Below are 26,823 nucleotides of genomic sequence, written 5' to 3' on the forward strand. Positions count from 1 at the left end.
CAATATTTAAACTAAACATCTAAACAAGAAGGTGGAAATCGCAGTATTGTTTAGATTTAGTGTTTATTAATTTGCTCCAATATTATTTCAGTATTATTATTTTTTGTCCTGATTATTAATGTTTATTATATAAAGTGTTGATCTCTGCAAAAATGTGAGATATGTCACCAATAATTGCTCTTTTTTGAACTTTATCCACAATTTTTGATACATTTTTTATTTTATTTACAGTATAAATCACTGTAAACCAGATTTTTTTAACAGTATTTAAACTAAACATCTAAACAAAAAGGTGGAAATCATTTTTTGTTTTTTGTTTTTTTTTTATTTAGCATTATCTTTTATTTATCTTTTAACTTTTATCATGTTAGCATCATGTCAGGATGTTTAAGTTGCAAAAGTGTGAATTATGTCACCAATAATTAAATTTTTTTTGCTCTTTACACATATTTTTAGGTACATTTTTCTTTTTATTTACAGTATAAAACAGATTTTTACATTTTCATGCTTCTAAAGAGTATTTAAACTTAAAAATCTGATCAAGTCGGTGGAAATCACAGCAGTTTTTTGGATATGACGTTAAATAATTTGCTCCAAAATTATTCCAATATCATTATTTTTTGTCCTGATCGTCAGTGTTTCTTATATAGAGTGTTGATCTCTGCAAAAATGTGAGAGATCTCACCAATAATTGCATTGTTTTTTGGTGGTAAACTAAACATCTAAACAAGAAGGTGGAAATCACAGTATTTTTTTTGATTTGGCATTAAGTCATTTGCTCTAATATATTCCAATATCCTTATTTTATGTTATAGTTATTATGTATATTATATGAAGTGTTGATCTCTGCAAAAATGTGAGCTACGTCACCAATAATTGCATTTTTTTTTTTGCTTTATCCACAGTTTTTTGGTGCATTTTTCCTTTTATTTACAGCATAAATCCCTGTAAACCAGTCATTCTTTTGTATAGTAAGTGATCGATTAGACTTGCTTTATTTATTTATACTCTATAATGTTTCTAACCCCAGAGGTTTTTAAACCACCAAATTCAACCTGATCCTTCACAGTGAAAACAGCAGCTTCACTTTTATTCACGTTTTGATGTCAGAACTTTAAAAAGAAATAGCGCTACCTTCAAACTGTCAGCATGATTTCAGCCTCCTGCTCCATAAAAAGGGATTTTTAGCTTTGAATCAAATGTATATTTTATATTTGATGAATAAAAAATGGAAATCCCTCAAGTGAATATTAACTGCTTCCTCTCGAAACAAGGAGGAGACACGGGATGTGGCTCGAATAATAAAAATGTATGAATGAGGAGACGTTTTCTGGTTAAAACTTCCACTTTGGGGGTGCTCATAAAATTAAAAAAAATATAAAATAAACAAATAAAAATGCATTGAAAATTTATGAACTAAGATAATTAATTAAAATAAAATAAAATATATATAAATAAATAAAATAACTAAAATTAAAATATAAATACCTTCAAGTCAATAAATTAAAATCAATAAATTAAAATAAATAAATATAATAACAAAATTAAAATATATGTATTTTAAAAATCAATTAATTAAAATCAATAAACTAAAATAAATCAAATATAAATAAATACAATAAGTAAAATGAAAATATAAATACATTAAAAATCAATAAATTAAAAAAGTCAGCATAAATCAGTAAAATAAAATATAAATGCATAAAAAATTAATACATGAAAATCAATAAATTGAAATAAAATAAATATAAATAAATCCAATAACTAAAATGAAAATATAAATATATTAAAAATAAATAAATATCAATAAATTAAAAATAAATATAAATAAATACAATATGTAAATGAAAATATAAATACATTAAATAAATCAATTAATATCAATATAAATAAATAAAATAACTAAAACTGAAGTAAAAATATATTAAAAATCACTAAATAAAAATCAATAAATGAAAATAAAATCACTGTAAATAAGTAAAATAAAATATAAATACATTAAAAATTAATAAAATCAATAAATTACAATGAAGTCAAAAATAAATAAAACACAATAACTAAAATGAAAATATAAATATATTAAAGATAAATAAATAAAATCATTTTAAAAATACATTAAAAATTCTATGCAGCAAAGCAACGTTAAGATATCATAAATCATGATGAAAAGAAAGTTGAATGTCTTTATTTTACAAAAAAATGGGGGAAAAACAGAATTAGCGTTTTTTCAAGTGTCCCGGTACTGGAAACTAAAAAATGGTAAATTGGTATGTTGTAGATATTTTACTACACACATTTTAAAGAATTCTTTGCAGTACTTGTGTCCTCTCAGTTCAGTTTTTTTTTTTTTTTTTTTTTAAAGAAATGAGGTGCAAAGTGTTTTTGGTTCATTTATAAATGAGACGGGTAAATCAATATTAAACATCATCAAATAGAATAGATCTTGTGGAAATTCAGGGTTCCATCTGGATTCTGCAAAATGTCGTTTAAGATGAGTACAGCAGAATATCTTGCAGGTTTTGTGTGTGTTGGTCCAGGTGGTGCCCGCGGGTTCGGTTCCCAGCCAGGAGAGCGGCGGTTCGAGCCCCGGGGAGAGCGGCGGCGAGTCGGGCTCGGAGGGTAAAACGTACCGGTCCAAGGAGCAGCTGATGCTCCGAGCCAACAGCCTGAAGAAAGCCCTGAGGCAGATCATCGAGCAGGCCGAGAAAGGTAGGAAGCGCTCCGTCTGTTACAACGTTCTGAGCGCGCTCAGTGCGGTCCGCTGACGCTCCGTGGTCGTTTCAGTGGTGGACGAACAGAACCGACACACGCAGGTCCAGAGGATGTCGTCGTCCTCCTCCATCAAACGGGAAAACAGCGAGGAGCTGAAGGACGCCGAGCCACGTAAGACTCTCTTTGATCAGAGGGAGTTTGTTTGTTGTTAAACTTGAAGAGAAACTCGACTTCATTCTTTCTTTCAGGTCCAGGAAGCTTGAGTCCGACGTCCCCCATCGTCCTGGAGAAACCAGAGAGCCTCCAGACGGTGACCTTCAGCGAGGACTCGGTGTAAGTCTGAGGCTTTCCTGCTGCCCGCTGTGTGTGTTTGAGTGTCGTAATACATTATTATTATTAATAATTCATTATTAAACAGGCCTACATGTTGTGTGTCTGCAGACAATGCTCAGAGAAGTGTGTGATGAACAACTACTTTGGAATCGGTCTGGACGCCAAAATCTCCCTCGAGTTCAACAACAAGAGAGACGAACATCCTAAGAAATGCAGGTATGAAGACGCACAGACCTGGTTAGAAAGCAGCTGCACTGGTGAATTATGGAACTTAACAGATCTCAGAATTAGATTGTAGTTAAAGAATCACACTGGTGCAGCATAAGTAAAGATTTTACCTTTAATCTGGACATAATTAAAATAGGTTTTTATTGTATTTTATTTATTTGATTGTTCTTAATTATTTTGATTCGAATTTTAGTTATTTTGTATTTATTTAGATTTACATTTGCTTTATTTTAAAATATTTTGTTTTATTTTTTATTTATTCTAATTTGAATTTATTTGTTTGTTTATTTTTCTTTATTAATTTTTTTATGTATTTTATTTAGTTTTGATGTATTTTGATTTTAGTTATTGTATTTAATATTGTTTTTATTGAGATTAATGAATTTTTAGTGTTGTTTATTTCTATTTATTTTTGATGTATTTTCATTTTTGATTGATTGATTTATTTTTTTATTTATTAGTTTTATTTAAATTGTACTTAATTTTTATGTATTTTGATTTATTTTGATTTATTAATTTTAAATGTCTTTTTATTTTTGTTTATTTTTAATGTATTTTTATTTTGTACTGTATTTTTATTTAAATTTTATTCGTATTTATTTATATTTACTTTATTTTTATTTATTTATTTTACATTCATTTTATTTATTTGTCTTATCAGTTTTTATTTATTGATTTTAATGTGTTTTTATTTATTTTGACATATTTGTATTTTAATTTGTGTCGATTTTTATTTTAATTTTAAGTGTATTTATTATAATTATTTAGATTTGTATTTACTTTACATCCTAACCATTTTTATTTATTTATTTTTTCTATATTTTTGTTTTAATTTATTTATTTATTTTTTTTAAGTCTATGTAGTTTTTATGATATTTAACCTGCTGTAACATCAGCAAGATATAAAACCCAAGTTAAAAAGAAGTGTTTTGTATCACTTTTAACCCCTAATTTGGCTTCTTTTCATTTACCATGGTGACTTTTTAGTACGTGTGATATAACCAAATAAAGGTGTATTTCGGCAAAAAAAAAATCACAGGTCTTACAAGAGCTTACCTCAAGAGCTTAAAACCAGCTGCTGGTGTCGACTTGAGTTTTGATTTCAGGCAAATTACTTCAACAGTTATTGCGTTTTGTTTAGAAGTTTAGCTACCAACAGCTGAGGCTGATGGGTAATGTAGTATTTAGAGCTCCATCGCTGATTGGTTTCCTCTTCCTCTCTGTCTGCAGCAGTCGCACCAAGAACATGATGTGGTACGGAGTCCTGGGAACCAAAGAGCTGGTCCAGAAGACCTACAAGAACCTGGAGCAGCGAGTCCAGCTGGAGGTCAGAAACACTCTCAGATGTTCTCTAACAAACAGGAAGCTGGACGTAGTTTAAACGTCCTCCTTCGGTCTCCACAGTGCGACGGCGTTCCCATGTCTCTGCCCAGTCTCCAGGGTTTAGCCGTCCTCAACATCCCCAGCTATGCAGGAGGCATCAACTTCTGGGGAGGCACCAAGGAGGACAACGTGAGGATTCAATATTTTAGGAGAGGATCAGGATTTAAGAGGATCAGATTCAAGTTGTACTTTATACCGACAGTGTTTGTTTTGTTTTCGTCCAGAACTTCGGCGCTCCGTCGTTTGACGATAAGAAGCTGGAGGTGGTGGCCGTGTTCGGCAGCATGCAGATGGCCATGTCCAGAGTCATCAACCTGCAGCACCACCGCATCGCTCAGGTAGCTCACCTGGAGACACTCACTGGGTTTATCCACTGGGTACTGTAATTTAATACCAAGAACTTTAATAGTTATTGAGCATAAAGTCCTGCATCTCTTTGGAAACAGAACAACCATGACTACAAGCAGACAGAACTTAGCAAGTGTTAAAACCAATTAACATGCATGGGGTTTTTTTAGCAGCAGGTTAAATAGAATAAAAACTGCATAAATTCAGAAATTTAGAATACATGAATAAATAAAAATACATTAAAATGTAAAAAAATCTAAATTAATAAATTAAAAATTAAATAAATACAATAACAAAACTTAAAATATAAATACATTTAAAATAAATAAATATAAGTGCAAAAAAATATATATATTAACAAAAAAATGACTTTAAAAATTCTGTACAGCAAAGCAAAATTATGACATCATAAATCAGGAAAAAGGAAACAGAATTAGAATTTTTTTGATGACTCATTTTACAAAAATAAAAAATTAAAACCCGAAACTGTTTAACAGCAGGTTGAATATAACAAAAACTCATAAATTCAAAAATAACAAATACATAAAATTAAATAAAAATTTTTAGAAATTAAAATAAATAAAATTCAAATGTAAATACATTAAAAATATGCAAAATGAATTTATAAAAAAAATTTAAAAGCTTTGTTAAAATTAAGTAAATATAAATAAATGCAACAATTAGAATTAAAATATAAATATATTAAATATAAATAAATAAAAATACATTTAAATTTAATAAATACAAATAAAAATTAAAATGAAGTAAATATAAATAAATACAATGACTAAAATTAAAATGCAAATACATTAAAAATAAAAAAATAAAAATAATAACACTATTAAAAAATTCTGTGCAGCAAAGTTAAGACATCACAATAAAGAAAAAAAGAAAATTGAATGTCTTTATTTTACAAGAAAATGGGGGAAATAACGGAACAGCATTTTTCCAAGTGCCCAGTACTGGAAACAAAAATGATAAATTGGTAAATCTCTGAATGTTGTGGATGTTTTACTACACACATTTTTAAACATTTAAACACCCAATACTTGGGTCCTCTCGGTTCATTTTTTTAACGAATGTGGTACAAACTGTTTTTGGCTAATTTCTAAATGAGACAAGTTGAATAAAGCGATATTAAACATCACAACTTTAAGCTCACATACACAGTACGTGACATGAGAGGAAAAATCTGTCCAATCTTTGTGTTTTTACAGTTTCTATCTCATATAAGTCTAAGTCTTTTTGGCCGTTTTGAAAAAGATAACATGTCTTCCAAACCCACTGCAGGTTTTGGGTTTCTGAGGATTATTCAGGAAAAATTGAGAGAAAGGCTTTTTGTTCAAAGTGACACCATGAACGAGGACAAAGCAAGCAAAAACATCATTTCATAGAAGCTTGAACTGTTTTGAAGTTAATAATTTGTGCAACTAGTTGATTGAAATTTTGTAGGCGGCATAATGGAGCCATTTTGTCCCACTTATGTGCCAAAACATGCGAGTTTTCACTGTTTTCAGCACATGTGCATCAAGCTTCTTGAGTTTTTAGAGACCTTTAAGCTGTGAAAAATAAAATAAAATAAAATAAAATGGCAAATTTCAAGAGGGATTCTGCACCGGACAACGCTAAAGCCGCTAATTACAGATTGTGCTGTTCAAAAATTAGAAGAAAATTAGAATTCAAGACATATTCGGCTCTTAAAATGCACAAATTTCGAGCAGCAGAGGACAGAAGTAAATAAAAAACTGCTCTTTATGCGTGGAAGAAACAAACAGCTGCTATTTTGTGCTCCTCAGTGCCGGCAGGTGAAGATCACCATCCTGGGGGAGGAAGGTGTTCCGGTCCAGGTGGACGGAGAGGCCTGGATCCAGCCGCCCGGCATCGTCCAGATCGTCCACAAGAACCGAGCCCAGATGCTCACCAGAGACAGAGTAAGGCCCGACAGTAACCTGAACAACATCCTACGGGGTTGTGTGTCTGTACAGCACCGCTACATGAGAAAAGAGCTTGAAATATTCCTCCTTTCGTAAATATTGCAGCTGAGAATCCGCTCTGGGCTCCCCGGCTTCGGCTCTGTGCCCGTGTTGTTGACACTTTCTATTTTGGGATTTCTTAAATCACATCCAGACCCGCGGTGTTTGTTCTCCCTTCACGCCGCTCAAACCTCGGAGAGCTCTCTTGAGCCGAGCACATTTGGGCAGCTGCGTTTCCATGGTTTCCCACAGAGAGAGAAGGAGGTTTTATCCTCCTAAATGTGGCTTTTATTCAGTAAAACGATGACAGTTATGTTTCAGGTTGAAACTTAGAAAGTTACAGCAGATTCACACATAAAAAGATGATTTTTCTGTCGTACGTCGGTACAGACGCACAGGAAAATGCACCCATGTCTAATTTTGCCGCCTCAAATCTGCAGTTTTTATCTTCACAAACACACTAAAGAAACTCCGTGAATCACAAAGCCAGTGTTTGGCTCGATAAAAACAGATAACAGACTTTCTGCTTCAGACTCTGTTCACACAAAAGGAGTCATTTAACGCATCATGTGACTCGTCTTCTGCAGTAGATGAACCGATGGTGTTCAGCTGCTTCAGTCAACAGGTTGTTTGAATGGAGAGCTATGAGGAATATAAAAATTAGAACGGTAAATGTTGATAGAAAACTGTTAAATGTGAGTTAATATATTTATTTTACAGATCATTGCAGCTGATTATTTGTAACTGGCAGCTGTTAAACTTCATATATTTAAACATGATATTGCATTGAAGTGCATTTAGGTCTGACTCTGTCCCATAATGAAGGACATCAAGTTAATTTGTGGCCAAATCAAAATGAAATTAATGTTACAGGTTGAATATTCATCAGTTACCATGGAGATCTAGCTTCACAGTGTCAGTTACCATGGAGATGTAGCGACACAGCATCCGTTACCATGGAGATCTAGCTCTACAGCATCAGTTACCATGGAGATCTAGTGCCACAGCATCAGTTACCATGGAGATGTAGCTCCACAGCATCAGTTACCATGGAGATGTAGCGACACAGCATCCGTTACCATGGAGATCTAGCTCTACAGCATCAGTTACCATGGAGATCTAGCTCCACAGCCTCAGTTACCATGGAGATCTAGCTCCACAGCCTCAGTTACCATGGAGATCTAGCTCTACAGCATCAGTTACCATGGAGATCTAGTGCCACAGCATCAGTTACCATGGAGATGTAGCTCCACAGCATCAGTTACCATGGAGATGTAGCGACACAGCATCCGTTACCATGGAGATCTAGCTCTACAGCATCAGTTACCATGGAGATGTAGCTCTACAGCATCAGTTACCATGGAGATCTAGCTCTACAGCATCAGTTACCATGGAGATCTAGTGCCACAGCATCAGTTACCATGGAGATCTAGCTCCACAGCATCAGTTACCATGGAGATCTAGCTCCACAGCATCAGTTACCATGGAGATCTAGCAGGTTAAAGACCTTCCTGACACTGAAAACTCCGACTTTGGGCTCAGCTAACCCATTTGCTTGATATTGCAGCCCTCAGGTGTCTCTTGAGTTTGATTTGTCGTCACTTTTTAATTCAATAATCGCTGCCTAACGCCCACATCTTCCTGGTCTTGGTGCCTCCAGGCGTTCGAGAGCACGCTGAAGTCGTGGGAGGACAAGAGGAAGATTGACAGCTACCGCGCCACCAGGCCCCGCCTTAACTCCCAGCAGTCCATGGAGTACCTGACGGAGGAGGAGTGCGCTCAGGTCCAGCAGCTGGGCATCGTGGCCGACACGCTCATCAACAAGTCAGTGCTGAAACCACAAGAGAGTATCCAAGTGTCGTCACTAATGTCTTCTAGAAGTACAAGTAAACGTACTCCATGCAGAAGTATGTCTACTGTGACTGTCATATTAATGTAGTTTTAGTCAGGATTTTATTGCTGTAGTTAGTTGAAGTGGAGCCCATTTATTGTTCATCTAATGATTACTTTTATTGATATATTAATCTACTCATTATTTTCTCTGTAATAATTAAACATAAGTGCTCTCTGCACTTATTAAAATAATGGCCACTTTTCTGTCAGTTGACTAATTTGATAGTTTGATTACTAGCAAAACAAAGTATTTTATTAACTTTTTGTTTTAAGTGCAAAAATCTCAATTTGTGAAATAACTTAAGCTGTCAGATGAATATAGAGAGGTAAAAGTAAAAAAATGTATCTGAAATGTAGTGTATAAGTAGATAGTGTTATGAAAAAGAAAAATACTCCACTACAAGTACTTCTAATATATACTTAGTAAATGTACTTGGTTACAATGCACCACTGGTGACACTTTACATGTTCTTGTGCTTTTATCTTGATTTATTATGTATATTGATGCATTTTTCCACTAACATTGGCCTTAAAAATGGTAAAAATGTATCATGTTTGTGATTTCTATAGTCAGATGAATAAGGAGAGGTAAACAAATCAAATTTATCTGAAATCTAGTGGAGGATAAGTAGATAGTGGCATGAAAAACAGAAATAGTCGACTACAGGTACTTCTAGTGTGTACTGAAGTAAATGTACTTGGTTACCATGCACCACTGTTTTTTTTCTTGATTTATTATGTATATTGATGCATTTTTCCATTAAGATGGGTGGGAAAAAATGCGTAATATTAATGATTTCTGTATCTTCTGGGATCCAAAACCTGAACCATAAATCCATAAATGTTGTTGTTTTTGTGGCACCAAACAACATGTAAGTTCCTGTACTGAACAGCAATATTAGCATGTGAAACTGTCCACTTTACTTAAATCATATTATATATTAATCAATTATTCATTGATAATGATGTTGCTGATCAGTTTTTAAAGAAAATCTCAATATTTGCATCCCTAAAAATGAACTTTTCCTGGAGCTGTTTGACATAAAAATTTTGGTTGGAGCCACTAGAAGGGTTTTAATGTGACTAATTAATCTAATTAAAGGAATAATTAAAGTAAATGTGACTTAAAGGCAGTTAGAGAATAAGAATAGTGAGTAATAATCAGAAAACAGGGAGATGTCAGAGTAAAAGATGGTAAAATGTACTTGAATAATCAGGAAGACTTTAATTTAAAGTAAAGAAATGTTTATTTTTCTTGGATTTTAACCCTCTACACTCTAAAGAACAGACAGTAAACTTGTCCTGGTGGAGTGTTTTCAACATTAATGACATATTTCTAACATTACATGAGAATTATTTGATAACTGATAGATTTAAGTTCATGCAAAAGAAGAAGAAGTGATGTTTGTATTTAGACCATAAAGCTCCACCTTCATCCCACTGCAATTAGCTGCTTTATTTGCTAAGTTGCTAAGTTCACTGAGACGAGTCATTTTATCGCAGTTTTTTACACATTTATGAACAATTTGTGCCTCTGCAGTTCCCTCATCTTGTAATCGTTTTCAGTTCTGTCTGCAGAACAGCATTCCTGTCAGGATAATAAATATTTCAATTATGTTTGTGAATTTGACTCCGAAGCAGAGAAACGATCAGACGGGGAATATTTCTATCCAGAAGAGATTCAATGCAGTGAAAGCACAAAAGAAGGCGTGCACTGTGCAAGATTTGGTATGAAGTTATTATTGAATAAAGGCTCAAGACTCTGGAGATATTTGTTTGGAGACCAGTAGGGGAGAGTGGGGTAAAATCAACCCGTTTTTACTTGAGGTGTCTAGAAATAAAACATATACTTGAGGATGTGGGGCAATCCGGGAAATAATTGGTTTGGATCTAAGAAAAAAACAAACAAACAAAAAAAACAAAACTGTTTTTAAAATAGGGCTTTCCAAAAAAAAAGTTGTCTCAAAAAATCATCTAAATTGAGCCTTTGGAGAAAATATTTCAGGGTAAACTGTGCCATTTTATACCTCGTCTAATGCTATAAGAATCATTCCAGAACTGGAGGACATTTGGACTTCAAATTTTTTTTTTTAAAAAAAAACCTTCTGTTTTACTGTTTTCTGCTCCATATTCATCAATAATAGATAATAAACTATCAAAGGCTTGATTGGTTCAGCTTCCACATCAATGGTAGCATTTTTATTCCATGTTTTCTGTGTTGTTTGCTAACCCTACTCTAATCACAGTAACAGGGTTGCTAATCCATGCTAATGTGATCTTTCTCTCAGCAGTAGAAGCTAGATATTTAGCTGCTGTTACTGCTGACCAAGAGGACAAACTGACTGATGGAAAACAGTCCAAAGAATTAGTCTGATCCTGATAATATGATGTAGAGTGAGACATTCAATCAAGGCTGACGATGTTATGAAAATATGAAAAATAGAAGAGAGGACATGGCTTTGTTCCACCCATTATTTAGGAAAACTGTTTGATGATGTTAATTCCAGCGTTTCATGTGATTCACTGTTTTCTTCTTCTTCTACCTGCTAAAAGGGTTATGCTAACACGGTTGTTGTGGGACATGTTCCATGTATAGTAATTATTATTTCAAATATTATTTTGATTCAGGAAAATGTTCCATTTTATTTAAGATTCAATTTGATCATCAGGGGGTGGGACAAGAGAAAAATGGCATTTTAGGGGGAACTCCAGACTTACTTGGCATTTTAAAAAATATATTAATTCTTTTCTCCTAGTGTTTTTTTTTTTTTTTTTTTTTTTTTTTTTTTAGATTTGGTCTCAGGACAAGAACATTTACACAACAACTGCATGTTTTAGTATTTTGTACATGGATTATTTGAAATTTGATGAGTGAGATGTAAAGTATCCTCCAATTCTGTAATGAGCCAAATCAAAGCAAGAAAAAGTCAACACCAAATGACCTCTTAGAAGTTGTATTTAAAGATAAATTGTACAACTTTAAAGGCCAATTTCCTTCAATAAGGCCCATGGATGACACATTTTGGAACAAAATCATGTTTACAATTAACTAATTTTACTGTCATTTTTACAAAACTGGGCCATTATTCAACATACAGATTTACAGTAATGTAATTATTTACCAATGATCAACTGAACCCCGGCCTTCTAGCTCAACTTAACCCCACTGCCACCATTTTAACAAAAGTGCTTCATCCAGGCAGTTTAGACCTAACTTCATGCTACCACTTTAGCCTCACATTGTAGCTTACTGATGCACCTGACAACACTCATAAAACCATAAACATGAAAAATGTACTCAGTTTGTTAACTAAAACGTGCTCACCTCTTACTCCATGTGCTCCTTCTCTTACTCATGACCAATTTCTTCCATGTTTTTCTAGAAACAAGGGGTGGCTCAACTAACCTACAGCCTCATCCTACCCCACTCTCCCCTCCATGTAACTTAGATTTTTCAGAATTTTTCCGAATCCAAGCGAAAACCAACTGAGCTCAATGTTGGCGGAACGGAGAAAGAGAAGTCAGGCTTTTGTGCCGTCAACAGGCTGAAATAATCGCCGTAGTTGTGGCTTTTTGGCTGGTCGAAATTGTAATCGCAGCTCTTCAAAGTTGATAATTTCCTTCCTTCTCCTCCCCAGAATCCGCGAAGCAGCCAAGACCCACAAGCTGGTGGAGCAGGAGCTGGCTCACGCCGTCAACGCCACCGCCCTGGTGCTCACCGAGGCCAAACTGTCCAGCCCCGAGGTAAGATTAGGGACAGACGGGCCGACAGATGGACGGCTCGATTGGACGAAACGGAGACGTAAAGAGTGCAGATTCTCAGCAATATGTTTGGGTCTCATGTCAGTGTGCAGGCTGTTGGTTTTGTAGCCTGTTAACCTGAAACGGATCCATTATGTCACTTCGAAGACACTAAATACCGTCTTACCATGAAATTGTTCTCACAGTCACAGGATTTGTTGATAATTCTTTTTTATTCTGATCTGGTTTCATGTCATTTCTTCTTACTAAACAGGCAGCCACATCACATAACACACAATGCCATGAGAAAGTATTTGCCCCCCTACAGAAATCTTTAATTTTTGCATATTTCTGACACGTAAATGTTCCAGATCATCAAACTAATATGTATATTTATTGAATATTAGACAGAAAAAACCCACAAAACACAAAATGCAGCTTTTAAATAATGATTTATTGACTGACATCACCTCTGTGAAAAAGTAATTGCCCCCCTGAACCTAATAACTAGTTGGTGCCTTACAGTTCAATGTTGCTTCCAGCTTGTGATCAGTCTTGTACATCTCCATGGAGGAGAACAGTTGTAATTCTTCCACATTAGATGGGTTTAGATCATGAACTGTCATGTTAAGGTCTTGTCACAGAATCTCAATTAGATTCAAGTCCAGACTTTGACTCCAAAACCTTAAATTTGGTCTTTTTGAGCCACTCAGAGGTGGACTTGCTTGTGTCAGTCCACAGGATGTTATCCCAAAAGTCTTGGAGCTCATCCAGATATATATATTTTTTGTAAATATTAGATGAACCTTTATGTTCTTTTTGGTCAGTAGTGGTTTGATCCTTCCAACTCTCCCATGGATCCATTTCCTCCCAGAATCTTCCTTATTGTGGAATCATGTAGACGGACCTAAACTGAAGCCAGTGAGGTCTGCAGATTATGTCCACAAATACTCTTTTTTTTTTTTTTTAAATCAACTGCAACAACTGAACATTTATGAAGGAAAGATGTTAGAAGTGCAAAGATGAGACCCTGAAATAGAAATTTTATTTGAGTATCTTGCAGCAGACGTGACATGATGTTGGTGTTTTGTGTGTTTTCAGTGTCTGAGTCGCAGCACTGCAGTGGAAATCGTCAACAGCAGTAAAGTTCTGCAGGCAGAAACCAGGATGCTGCTGGATGGAAAGCTGCTGGTAAAACTCTTTGTTGTTTTTGTTTCATCTCGTCTGTCTCCGTTTCTGCTGTCTTTGTTTGGTTTGCTGTAGCTTTATTTACTCTGCCAGGAAACGCCTTTTTAGAGCAACAGCTGAGAATGAATGAGAGATGGAGAATTTTTGAATGATTGAATGAGTATTTGTTGTGGAAGTTCAGTGAGGTCGAGGAGTCAGACACAGAGAGACACACTGGAGACTCAGATGATTTAGGTTGAGAGTAAAGTTTACTGATATCAGGAGAAGTGACACCAACAGAGCAGCAGGACATGCAAGCAATGCTAGCATCAGTTCTGAGGATTATCTCTGATATTCAGGTTTATATTGTAGTTGGGAGAAGGTCAGATTTGTTTGTGCAGAGGAACAAACAACAACAACAATACTGGAAGCATAGTTTTCCTGTTACCTAAAATTGATCACTGATTTTATCATCTGTGATTCTACAAAGAATGATGAACTTTGCTGACTCATTTTGCTTCCCGAAACTTGCTTGTAGTGATAAAGACGGAATTAATTGTAAATTGAAGTTGCATTTTGAAACTGCATTTACCAAATCACAAATGTTTCAATCTACTGTCAAGACTCTGCAGAGCGTGAAGCAATAGTTAGTTACAAATTTATGCCGAAAGTCCTGCTTTCGCATAATAACGCTCCATCACACGTTTTAAATCTATTACAGTGAAACTTCACTTTTAAAATATTACAACACAAATCAAATTGCAGCATCAGTTGCAAAAAAAAAAACACGAGATAATTTCCCCCAAAATGATTTGACCAGTATGGTGAAAAACATTAATATAGAACAAAAAAATATGTATTATGCTCACAATTATTCACTGAATTATACTAGAAGCCTAGTTTTCCAGTTATCTAAAGAAAAAGATATTTCTCTGCACCCGTCGTCAGACTGAACAAATTTAGATTTTTATCTTCTGTGATTCGACACTGATAGATGACTCATTCACTTCCTTGTAGTGATAAAAGATTAAATAAACCTGAGATGCATTTTACTTTTAGTTTGAGGAAACTGTGGGCACCTTTTCAAGTCAACAGCTGTTCAATGTTTAGACGTCGGTGCACAAAAAACTCTGCATCGTCTTCAGACAGCAGAGAACCAGAGCAGATGTCGGCCTTTTGCAGATGGAGAATGTTCGAATGACTGAATGAATATTTGTTGTGGAAGATCAGCAAAGTCAAGAGAGGATGAGGAGACAGACATAGAGACACACTGGAGACTCGGATGACTTATGTTGAGAGTAAAGTTTCCTGATATCAGGAGAAGTGACACCAACAGAGCAGCAGTTCATGCAAGCAACGCCAGCATCAGTACTCAGGATTCTCTCTGATCTTTGGGTTTATATTGTAGTTGGGAGAAGGTCAGATTTAGATTACAGACTAACATGGAGACAACTAGTCTCCTTAGTCATGTCCGGATAGACAACATGTAATCTTGAACAGAGCAGAGAGTCCTGACATATCGTCCTCCTACAGTGTCTGGCTGTCTAAAGGCCATTATGACCTTAGAAAGGGAATAGAGTCATTTTTCCTTCACAGTACTGAAAATAAACTCTTCTCCTCTGTTCGTCTTTAGTCGGAGTCTCTGGAGGAAGAGGAGCTTCGTTCGACTCTGAACAGCCTCAGCGCTGAGCTCCACAAGCTGGACGACATCCACTGGATCTGCCCACTGATGCAGTGCTCCGAGGAGGTGGGAGGAGAGGATCCTTTGTATTCCGACAGTCTGACAGCCGGCCGAGTGTCACTTCTGCTGCTTGGTTCTGACTAGTAGCAGCCCATCTGCCCTCGCTGATGACCAGAATATCAAAATATCAAACTCTGCGTGTGTCTGTGCTTGTTCTTTTTCAGGACTTGGTGAGGGGCAGCAGCAAGAGCAGCAGCAGTATGAAGCTGAAGATCATGCCCAAGGTGAAGAAGGAGAGAGAGAAGCTCCACAAGCAGAAGTCCAACAGTTCTCTGTCTGGTAAGACGTCAGGACGGAGCCCCACTGGGCAAAACATACGTAGGAGCCGAACAATTCAAGGATTTTAACGTGAAAGTTCATTTAGAAACCATGCAGTTAGCAAATTGCTAAACATTTTTATAGCCTGTTAACCTGAAATGCATCATCAAGGATAAAGTGTGTTCAGATTAATAAGAATTTACTTAATAGTTAATTATAAAGAAGAAAAAATACCATCTTACCATGAAATTGTTCTCACAGTTGCAGAATTTCTCGATCATTTTCATGAATTTTGAGCTATTTTTACATCATTTTGACTGAACTATGATATGATTGGCTGTAGCTTTGTTTTTTTTTTTTTACTAAGCAGATAGCCGAACACAGAACATACAGCTCTGCTCTGTTTGTCCTGATTGACTCATTCATTAAGTACAGTGATGCTGTAAACATAAACCAGATCAGTAGTCAACCAAAGAACATCTGGGTGCATTAAAATAATAATACGGTGGGTCGTTTTAAATCTGGACTGACTGTTGAGCTGAAAGTTCACTTTTAAAAAAAACTTTATCACGCATCAAATCACAGTATCTGTTAGAAAAATCACAATTATGGCCCAAAAAAATTTTAAAAATGTTGATTATTTTGATCTTTATTCAAGCACCACTTTCTCTTCCAAGTTGTGCTACATTCATGCTAATGCACAAATCTGTACATCAAAATAAGGCTTAGAATGAGGTTGTTTGTCCCCAAAATTCCTGTGTCCCTGAAGTCTGAACACATAGGAAATCTCATTAACTATATTTTTTTTGCCTCCACAAATTAAATATGGCTTTGTCGGACGAAGAAAGAGTTGAACTGGTACTTCTCAGTGGACGTGAAGGATGGACATATCAAAAGACAGGAATAGGGTTAACGTTAGGCTTAGGGAAGTGATTTTTTGGGGTTAGCATGAATTTTAGCCGTGACCAATTCTTTAGTTCCGGCTGATACATTTGGTCGTCCAGAATAGGGTTTGTCCATGACACTGCCCTTGTCTTTAAACTTTTTAACCATCTTCACCACCTTGGAAAAGCCAAGTGGAATCCTCCCTGGATGACGTGCATAAAATCCATCTGCTATCTTTCAATATGTCCATCCATCACATCCACTGAGAAATACCAGTTCAACTCTTTCTTCTTTCAACAAAGACATATTTAATGTGTGGAGGCAAAAACAATATAGTTAGAGATTTCCTATGTGTCCAGACTTTAGGGACACCCTGTATACATAAAATCACATCCAAAACAGCTCACTTGTTGAACATTTATGACACTACAATGTCCTGATGTTCCCTAAACGCCTCACATTATGGCTCCGCTACATGCTAGCTAATTTCCTGTGCATAAAAAGCCTCTATTTTACACTCAGTTACAGCTGTGTGACTAAGAATTAGCTTCAAAAGAGTGACGTAAAGCGTCCTAATGTCAGATTTACTGACGAGGCATTCATCTGAAATGTCATTATTGCAGTTGTTCGTGTAGGAAGCCAAAATCTGGATTATTTTTGATTAGCTATGCAGTTCAGCCATAGAATAATCAGCAGTAAGTTTGTGTCGCTCTGCAGAATCCAGGCATTTGTGATTGATATTGTTTATATTGAACCTGATATCTCTGATATGACAGCTGTCAAAAAGTCCTCTAAGCATTGTACAGTCATACTTTAGAGCCATAGGATGCAAACCAATCAGTCCCAGTCTGCAGCACTGGGATCAGTATTTAACACGATGTCAGATTCGTTTACATTGTTCTGTTTGCTGTCAGCTCACCGGCTGTATGAAAACACTCGATTGTGTCTGACAGCACAATCTAACTCTCTGCAAACCATCTGAGCTATAAATCGTCCGGTTTGCACAACAAACAGCAGCTTCCATCAATCACACATCGGTGAGTAATGAGACGAGAGCCGAAACCCTCTGAAGGTCTCATTATCCTGAAGCAGATTTGCTCCAAACACCGCTCTAAAAAAGGAGGAAGAAGTTGCACAGCCATGTTGGTGTTGACCCAGTCACTAAGGAGGAATTTTGTCTCTGCAGTGCCTATTTTCAATCACTTAGTCATCAACTATTCAATTAATCTGACTGGAATCTGATTCCAGCTTCTAAAATTTGAATATTTTGTAGATTTCATGGTTTCTTCAGTTTTCTATGAGAGTAAACTGAATATCTTTAAGTTCAGGATAGGGATGTTAACTATTTAATGCATATTAATCGATAATGCAGAATATGAAGGATGTGCATGTCAGAAAATGTGCTGTAGATTAGCTGTAGTACCTCGTTTCACCACCAAGTGGAGCCTCTTACTGTTTAATCCTCTGGTTGGACTAACTTCAGTTCCATGTTGGTAAGCAGAGTATTGTAGGAGTTGTTTTCGGTAAACTGTGCCATAACGACGTTACTTTGGGCTAGCACATGTCACTTTTAAAGACTTTCAGGGTGCAGAATCACATCCAATGAGTTATTTTTGTGTTATTGATTGTTAATTGATGAGGCTGCTGTTTATCAGCTCAGAAAAGTCTTCAAAATTTGCATCTCTTTCAGAGAAAACCAAGACTCTTGAGGATGTCATCTTGGTCTTTAGGAAACATTTATCAACATTTGTTACCATTTCCTGGTGTTTTATAAACTACACAACTAATCAGAAAAAATGATGATGGATAGATAGATTAATGGTTGGTTGGTTAGTTTGTTGTTTGGTTGGTTCATTGGTTTGTTGTTTGGTTGGTTAGTTAGTTCATTGTTTGGTTAGTTGGTTTATTGGCTGTTTGGTTGGTTGGTTGGTTGGTTGGTTGGTTTATTGGTTGTTTAGTTAGTTGGTTGGTTGTTTGGTTGGTTCATTGGTTGGTTAATTGGTTCATTGGTTATTTGGTCAGTTGGTTGGTTGGTTGGTTGGTTGGTTGGTTCGTTCATTGGTTGGTTAGTTGGTTCGTTGGTTGTTTGGTTGGTTGGTTGGTTCATTGATTGGTTGGTTGGTTGGTTCATTGATTGGTTCATTGATTGGTTGGTTAGGAAGATAAGGACATCATTGTCCAAAAGAACAAGTCCAATAATCATGTAAATTGTGCTGGTTAAAGAAGGTACAAGGTACAAATTGTTGATATTTACAAAAAAGGTGCAAACTTGCTGGTATTTACAGTAAAAAGAGCATTAAAGTCTAAGTACGGTGTAAAAGCAGAACTAATTACAAAGATTAAATATGGTTTTAAGAATTTAAAATAAGAATTTTAAGATCATAATAATAAGTAAGATAAGATTAATTTAAAAATGGGAAAAAAAATAATCATTTGCAGTCCTATTTATTCATTTTATCAGCAAAAACAAATAACAGAATTTGTCTTTTTTTTCTCTCTCTCTCTGCAGGAACTTGGGATATCAAAGGTGGAGCTGCAGAGGCCGATTCTTCAGGCAACTGAAGTCCTGACGAGGTGCTTTATTTCCATCCCGTCACCCGACTGGGTGAGGATCCTCCTCTCTAACCGCCACTCAGTGGCTTCACAGAGGTGTTTGGAAGAAAAGGAAAACCATCTTTCCGACTTTTCTGCTCTCTTTCCTCCACGTTTTACTTCTGGTGTCATCGTTTTTTCTGCACAGCGGGAGGATTTCTCTTTCATTTTTGTATTTTTTCCTGTATTTCTTGAATCTTTTCAAAGGGACCTGGATTCACACGGCGTTGCTTCACCGATACTCTGGTTGTGTAGGTGTGGCTAGCAGCGAGTCAAACTGAAGATGAGGGAGGTTTCAGAGCAAACGACGTCCAGCTCGTTTGAGTTTTTTTGACAAAGAAATGTGTTTACGTGGCTGCTCTCCTTGCATGCCGAGGGCAACCATCTTATTTTATATCTACTATTTTAAGTTGTGACAATCTTCTGATTTTTCTCTCTAACTTTATCATTTTATTTCTAGACTTCTGAATAGCCTTTGATTTTTTTCTGATCGTGATATTTATTTCGTGTTGCTACTGCCATGAAAACTCCGACGGCAACTAATCGAAAAAAATGAACAAACTGAAACATCTCAAACCTTATCGTCTACTGAACTGGAGAATATCTTAAATGTTGCAAAAAATATACCGAGGAATGTACTTGTGTGGACTTGTATTAACCTGTGAATAATGTTAAATCATGTATGATTTCGCAAAGGTTCTACTGTTGTGGTCCTAAAGTGGTTCTTAATAGGCTGTTGTGTGACTTGTGTGGTCCGAGGCTGCAGAAAGAATCGTCTCCGCCGTGAGTCATTTCATCCGACTGCAGGATTTTAAAGTACATCGCTCAGTTTTTATCAAGGCCCAAAGTGTGACGTATGTGGGAGTCAAAAGAAATCTCATCCCACTGTGCGTTATCCCGCTGCATTTTGCCGCAGCGGCAGATGAAATGACTCAGCGAGGGAGATATTTTCAGCAGCGTCTGGTTCGAGGTGTTTACAAAAGGAGGAAGCATCAAGGACGCAGCAGAGAAACATTACAGCTACTCAGTGTACTACTCCTACTTTGCCATATTCATGATTGTATCTGTAATATAAGAGTCAGTGGATATTTGAGTTTGCCTTGTCCGTGGTTAAAAGCTATTATTATTATTACAAATATATATCTATTTTTTTGTATATCTTATTTTCCCAATGGTAACCTGTGAAGCCGGGCTTTGCTGCTTCCCCCTTTGACGGACTCCTTGGCCACCGTGCATATAATAATCGAAGCCAGTTAATGCTGTTGTGTGTCCCTGCATGCATACTTAGCCTTCCTTCGCCTCACAGTGGAAATCGCCTCATTATAGTGAATTTTAGCTTGTTTGTTCCAACCGGAGACGTTTTGGTTTTAACCTGCAGCAGAAGAAAAAAAAAAGGTAGAAAATGTAACGTCCAAACTTTAGGAGAGTGTATTGATTTACAGCCTGAATACTGATATGTTTATCCAAGCAGGTGATAACAAACACCGGTATTTATGTCTAATTATTTGATTTATGTGGGGCCAAAGAGATGATTTTGGATAAAAACGCTGATTTTTAGAGGTTTTTCCAGGAATGATCCTTAGATGAATACTCCAATGTTTTGGGACATTCGTTTTTTTGCTGTTTAAACTCGAGACAGACGAGAATAATATCTGTTTTTTCATCCGTGCACTTAGTAATGAGATGGGAATTAATTTAAATTGGAAAACATTCAGTTGCAGTAAAGGTAAAATACGCCTCCCAGCAACGACCAAATCTGTTTTATCTGCTGGGTTTTAGTGCCAAAGTGTTTATTATGAGCTCCTGTTAACAAGAAGCCTCAGTGAGTGTTTTGTCTTGCTAAAGATGTTAAACATATTAAAAGACAACTCAATGGTAGTTTTGTTAGCAGCTCGTCTTGAAGCTAACTCAATACTGAATGCAATAAAAAAAAAAAAGTGAAATTTGTAAAATGCCAGAATGTTACTTAAAGCCAGGATATAACAATATGTGATGTTCACTATTCAAGCTAAAAGCTGACTAAAATACGGGTTAAAAATATCACTAGCTGCGGAAGTTTACAGCAAATTGAAAAGTAAAATAAGCCTTCCAGCATCACCAAACGTGTTATTTTGTTAACACAGTTTTGGTTTTTCTCACTAAAAAAGTTTACAGTCGAAGCTTATGGACATTTAAATGCTGTTTTCTTTTACTAAACGTGAACTTAACTCATAGAAAACAACCTAATTCTTCGAGGTTTGCCAAACTTGGCTGTATTTTTGGCTCTACAAATAACTTGGCTATTCTTGAAGCTAACTCTATACTGAATGGACAGAAAAAGAAGTGTAAGACAGACTAGTCAAGCTAAAACCTGAGTCACCTACCAAGTAAAAATGTTGTTAGCTGTGCAAGTTTACAGTAAATTGAACAGTGAAATTAGCCTTCTAGCATCACCAACAATGTGTTATTTGGATGTATTTTGTTAGCGCTGCTTTGGTTTATATCACTTAAGAGTTTACAGTCAATGCTAACTGACATTTAAATTCTGTTTTCTTTTACTAAAAGTAAACTTAAATCTTAACAACAACCTAATTCTTAGAGGTTTGGCGAAAGTTGGCTGTTTTTTTGTCATTAGCTTGGCTAATGTTATCTTGAAGCTAAGTCTATACTGAATGGATAGAAAAAGGAATGTAATACAGCAAGAAAGGTGAATTTCCTAAAATTACATAGCCAGGATATAATAAAGAATTAATGTTCACGAGTCAAGCTAAAATCTGAGTTGACTACGAAGGAAAAATCTTGTTAGCTGTGCAAGTTTACAGTAAAATTAGCCTTCCAGCATCGCCAATAATGTGCAATTTAGATGTATTTTGTTAGTGCAGTTTTGGGTTTTATCACTAAAGAGTTTATAGTCAAAACTAACTGATATATAAATGCTGTTTTCTTTGACTAAATGTGAACTTGAATTTTAGAAACACCCTAATTCTTAGAGGTTTGGCAAAGCTTGGCTGTTATTTTGGCTCTACAAAGTTTCTAAGTAGCTTGGCTAATGTTATCTTGAAGATAACTCTGTACTGATTGGACAGAAAAAGGAAAAATGTGCAAGTTTACAATAAATTGGACAGTAAAATTATCCTTCCAGCTTCACCAATAATGTGTTATTTAGATGTATTTTATTAGCTCAGGTTTGGTTTTTATTACAAAAAAGTTTACAGCAACTTCAGTTTAAGGACAGATATTGTTTTCCAAGGCTACAGTCAAGAAAAAAAGAGCAAGCTAATTGATGTTTAAATGCTGTTTTCTTTAATTACCATTAGTTTTAAAGGTTTTGGATAAATCATCTCGAAGCTAACTCTATACTAAATGGACAGAAAAAAGACAGCAAATAAGTGAATTCAGTAAAGTGTTAAAACATCGAGCACATAGTAATGTTTGGTGTCAAATACTAGCTGAAGGTTTACATTATATCATTTGGAAAACAGCATTTTGGCCTTAAAATTTTTGTCAGAATCTCACCTAAACTTGCAAAAAAGCGAATTTTGTAAAATGTTGGAGTATTACTTGAAAGGTTTAAACTGGCAGCACGTAACAAAGAAGATGTTGAACAGGAAAGCTAAAAACAAAGTTAGCTATGTGATGTTGAGGTTATTATAAATGAGAGAAAAGCTTAGCTTGTTTGTGACGAACGCCACCACATTGAAAACTACAAAAGGGACAAAAAAAATGATTCATTAACACATTTCGCCTCAGGTCTGTTGAACGAACAAGGCGGGAAACTTGTAAAGGATCATTTCTGTGCTTTATTTTTTATTTCCAGAAATGGTTGTTTTGTTGAACTAACCCTTGGAGCTGCTGTGAGGCGTCGATCCATGTCCAGCTCTGGTAGATTGTGCTACTGTATCCATAGTGTGCCGGCTATTCGCTCTACACCTTAGAGGCTTTAGTGGTGTCGTGCCAAGTTCGTAGTGACTTCAGTGGGTTATGAGACATTCAGGGTGCGTGAGAGAGCATGGGAGCTTGCATTCGATGCAAAAGTTGTCGTACATTTCAAAGTTTACTGTATCTTGCCTTGCACTTTACGAAGAAGCAAACTTAACGGGGGGGGAGAATTTTGCGTGTATGTGTGTGCGTGCGTGTTCAGAGTGTTTACGAGCGTTTTTTAAATTGATTTGATGAGAAGAATCTTTTATTTATGACAAATGTGTATGGACAAAAGTGTGTCGATGAAATGTAATATATCTAACCAATTGTAAAAGAATGATAAATATATAGAAATGTATACACAAATGTTACATCAGTGGTTGTACAATTGCTCCCCTTGCCGATGTCATTCCATTGTCGCACCAATTTGCATTGACAAAGTAGGTTTATTTTAACTTTAAGCCAAAGCTATTGAGACTTCTAAGTGTTATTGAGACTATTACACAAAAAGAGATATTCAGTTTGTGTTATCGATATTTAGTTGAAATATTTCCATAATTTTTGCTTTGATTGGCTTTTGCTGTGCTAAAAATGACCACGAAGATGTTGGACGCACACATGGAAGCCGTTTTTGGATAACTAGTTGCCTGTGTTTTAGTGATTTTATCGCCTTTTTTTAAATTTTTTTTTTTATTAACGCGTTACAGATTTTTTTCAACGTCATTTTGGACTAAAACTCTTCCGTCCGAGGAGTTACCTGGAAGTGATGAGGAAGTGAAACGAATCCACAGATGCCATGTCTGTGCAACAGTATTCCATAGAGAACATTTGTGAACGCAGCCCTGATCTGAACAGCCTCTACTGTATATCCAGACTGTGCGCTCAATGCTGGAAGCCAGACTAAATGTTGCACGACCTTGTACGTTGCGAGGTGTTTTATTGTGTTATTGTGTGCAGTGTGTAACAAAGACAAAGTCAGTGCAACCCTCTGGAGATTAAATGAATTATTCAAGTGTGAAGCTGGTGTCCACTGGTGTCTTTATGTCAATGATCGTGTGCTGAAGTTTTAGTCTGTTGTTTATCTCAGTTTATCTTGCAGGTGGAGAGAAAATATAAGCCTGAACTGTTTCCTCCACTGTGTCTTCAAAAACCTTCTGAAGGTAAAAGCTGATGTAGCAGATTTTTAGCTTTAGGGGCTTCATCTCACTGCCTTTTCCATCTGTTTTTCTGGGGTTTTTTGCATATCTTTGACATCACGTTCAGAAGAACCATCAGTTTTGGACTGTCTCTCCTCAAAGGTCTTTCTGACACATCAGGTAGGTAAATGATAATGTTAAAAATCCAAAAAGATAAAAAATTGTGAAGTTATTTTGTAAAGGCTTATTCATGGCACCAACATGAACTTCTGATACACTCTCAAACAGAAGTATTGCACCAAATGTTTTGATTTGGTGGTAAAGGTTGACGTAAAGATACATAACAGTAGTTGTTGCTGAAATTTCGGAGGACATGCTATACTATGACGTTTTTGATCAGATGTTGGATGACATACTATACTATGACGTCTTTGATTAAATTTCCGACGGCAAAATTAAAAAAATATCATAGTATAGCATGGCATCCAAAATGCCACTAAAAGCATTATAGTATGTCGTCCAAAAGTTAATCAAAAACGTCAAATCTCAAATACTCATATCTGTCCTATCAGAAATGTAGCAGTCATCTCCAGTCAGCTCATAGCCATGTTGTCCAAAATGCCACTAAAAACATTATAGTATATTGTCCAAAAGTTAATCAAAAACGTCAAATCTCAAATACTCATATCTGTCCTATCAGAACTGTAGCAGTCATCTCCAGTCAGCTCATAGCCATGTCGTCCAAAATTCCACTAAAAACATTATAGTATGTCGTCCAAAGGTTAATCAAAAACGTCATAGTATAGCATGTCGTCCAAAACGCCACTAAAAACGTCATAGTTTAGTATGTTGTCCGAAACATCATCAAAAACGTCGTACTATAGTATGTCGTCCGAAATTTGATCAATAACATCATAGTTAAGTATGTGGTAAAAATTTGATCAAAAACGTCATAGTTTAGTATGTCGTCCAAAATGCCACTAAAAACGTCATAGTTTAGAATTTCATTCGAAAATTCATCAAAAATGTCATAGTATAGCATGACATCCAAAATGCCACTAAAAACGTCATAGTTTAGTATGTCGTCCAAAAGTAGACCAAAAACGTCAGTTTAGTATGTCATCCAAAACACAACTAAAAATGTCATCAAAAACATCATAGTTTAGTATATTGTCCGAAACATCAAAAACGTCATAGTGTAGTATGTTGTCCGAAATGTCACCAAAAACATCATAGTATAGTATGTCATCCAAAACGCCACTAATAAATGACATAGTATAGTATGTCATCAAAAATGTCATCAAAAACAGCATAGTACATGATAGTATGTCATCCGAAATTAGATCAAAAACGTCATAGTGTATAGCATTGTCATCCAAAATGCTACTAAAAACGTCATACTTTCGTATGTTGTCAAAAATGTCATAGTATAGCATGTCGTCCAAAAGTTAATCAAAAACATCATAGTATAGCATGTCGTCCAAAGCGCCAATAAAAACGTCATACTATAGTATGTCATCCGAAATTTGATCAATAACATCATAGTTTAGTATGTGGTAAAAATTTGATCAAAAACATCATAGTATAGCATGTCGTCATATCATCATAGTTTAGTATATTGTCCGAAACATCAAAAACGTCATAGTATAGCATGTCGTCATATCATCATAGTTTAGTATATTGTCCGAAACATCAAAAACGTCAGAGTATAGCATGTCGTCATATCATCATAGTTTAGTATATTGTCCGAAACATCAAAAACGTCATAGTATAGCATGTCGTCATATCATCATAGTTTAGTATATTGTCCGAAACATCAAAAACGTCAGAGTATAGCATGTCGTCATATCATCATAGTTTAGTGTATTGTCCGAAACATCAAAAACGTCATAGTATAGCATGTCGTCATATCATCATAGTTTAGTGTATTGTCCGAAACATCAAAAACGTCAAAGTATAGCATGTCGTCATATCATCATAGTTTAGTGTATTGTCCGAAACATCAAAAACGTCAGAGTATAGCATGTCGTCATATCATCATAGTTTAGTGTATTGTCCGAAACATCAAAAACGTCAGAGTATAGCATGTCGTCATATCATCATAGTTTAGTGTATTGTCCGAAACATCAAAAACGTCAGAGTATAGCATGTCGTCATATCATCATAGTTTAGTATATTGTCCGAAACATCAAAACAGTCAGAGTATAGTATGTCATCCAAAACGTCACCAAAAACTTCATAGTTTAGTATTTCATTCGAGAATTCATCAAAAATGTCATAGTATAGCATGGCATCCCAAATGCCACTAAAAATGTCATAGTTTAGTATGTCGTCCAAAAGTTGATCAAAAACGTCAGTTTAGTATGTCGTCAAAAACATAGTCTATGGTGCTTTTTTGCACCAAAATTCATGATGATTTTTTTTTCAAAGAGAACCTTACCATAGTGTTTTTCACGGCCTCCTTTACATTATTTCATCATATGGCATGTTTTCACATGTTGAAAAATCACATTTTTTTTTTCAACATAGTATA

At 35.5% G+C, this 26,823-nt stretch overlaps 1 protein-coding gene across 2 annotated transcripts in view; it reads left to right on the plus strand.

Annotated features, from left to right (window-relative positions):
• si:dkey-172j4.3 (diacylglycerol kinase eta) overlaps positions 1–24,173 on the plus strand; it is a 126,876-nt gene extending 102,703 nt beyond the window's left edge. For both annotated transcript variants that reach the window (XM_055007835.1, XM_055007836.1), the window contains 14 exons: positions 2,538–2,709; positions 2,785–2,883; positions 2,961–3,045; positions 3,154–3,261; positions 4,504–4,600; positions 4,678–4,785; positions 4,881–4,994; positions 6,801–6,935; positions 8,638–8,801; positions 12,509–12,614; positions 13,713–13,802; positions 15,412–15,525; positions 15,684–15,798; positions 19,172–24,173. In XM_055007835.1, coding sequence (XP_054863810.1) covers positions 2,538–2,709; positions 2,785–2,883; positions 2,961–3,045; positions 3,154–3,261; positions 4,504–4,600; positions 4,678–4,785; positions 4,881–4,994; positions 6,801–6,935; positions 8,638–8,801; positions 12,509–12,614; positions 13,713–13,802; positions 15,412–15,525; positions 15,684–15,798; positions 19,172–19,224 — 1,560 coding nt within the window. In that variant the 3' untranslated portion in view covers positions 19,225–24,173. The remainder of the gene's footprint in view (positions 1–2,537; positions 2,710–2,784; positions 2,884–2,960; positions 3,046–3,153; positions 3,262–4,503; positions 4,601–4,677; positions 4,786–4,880; positions 4,995–6,800; positions 6,936–8,637; positions 8,802–12,508; positions 12,615–13,712; positions 13,803–15,411; positions 15,526–15,683; positions 15,799–19,171) is intronic.
• The last annotated feature ends 2,650 nt before the right edge of the window (positions 24,174–26,823 follow it).

This window comes from Amphiprion ocellaris, chromosome 23 (assembly GCF_022539595.1).
Source record: "Amphiprion ocellaris isolate individual 3 ecotype Okinawa chromosome 23, ASM2253959v1, whole genome shotgun sequence".
Lineage (NCBI taxonomy): Eukaryota > Metazoa > Chordata > Actinopteri > Pomacentridae > Amphiprion > Amphiprion ocellaris.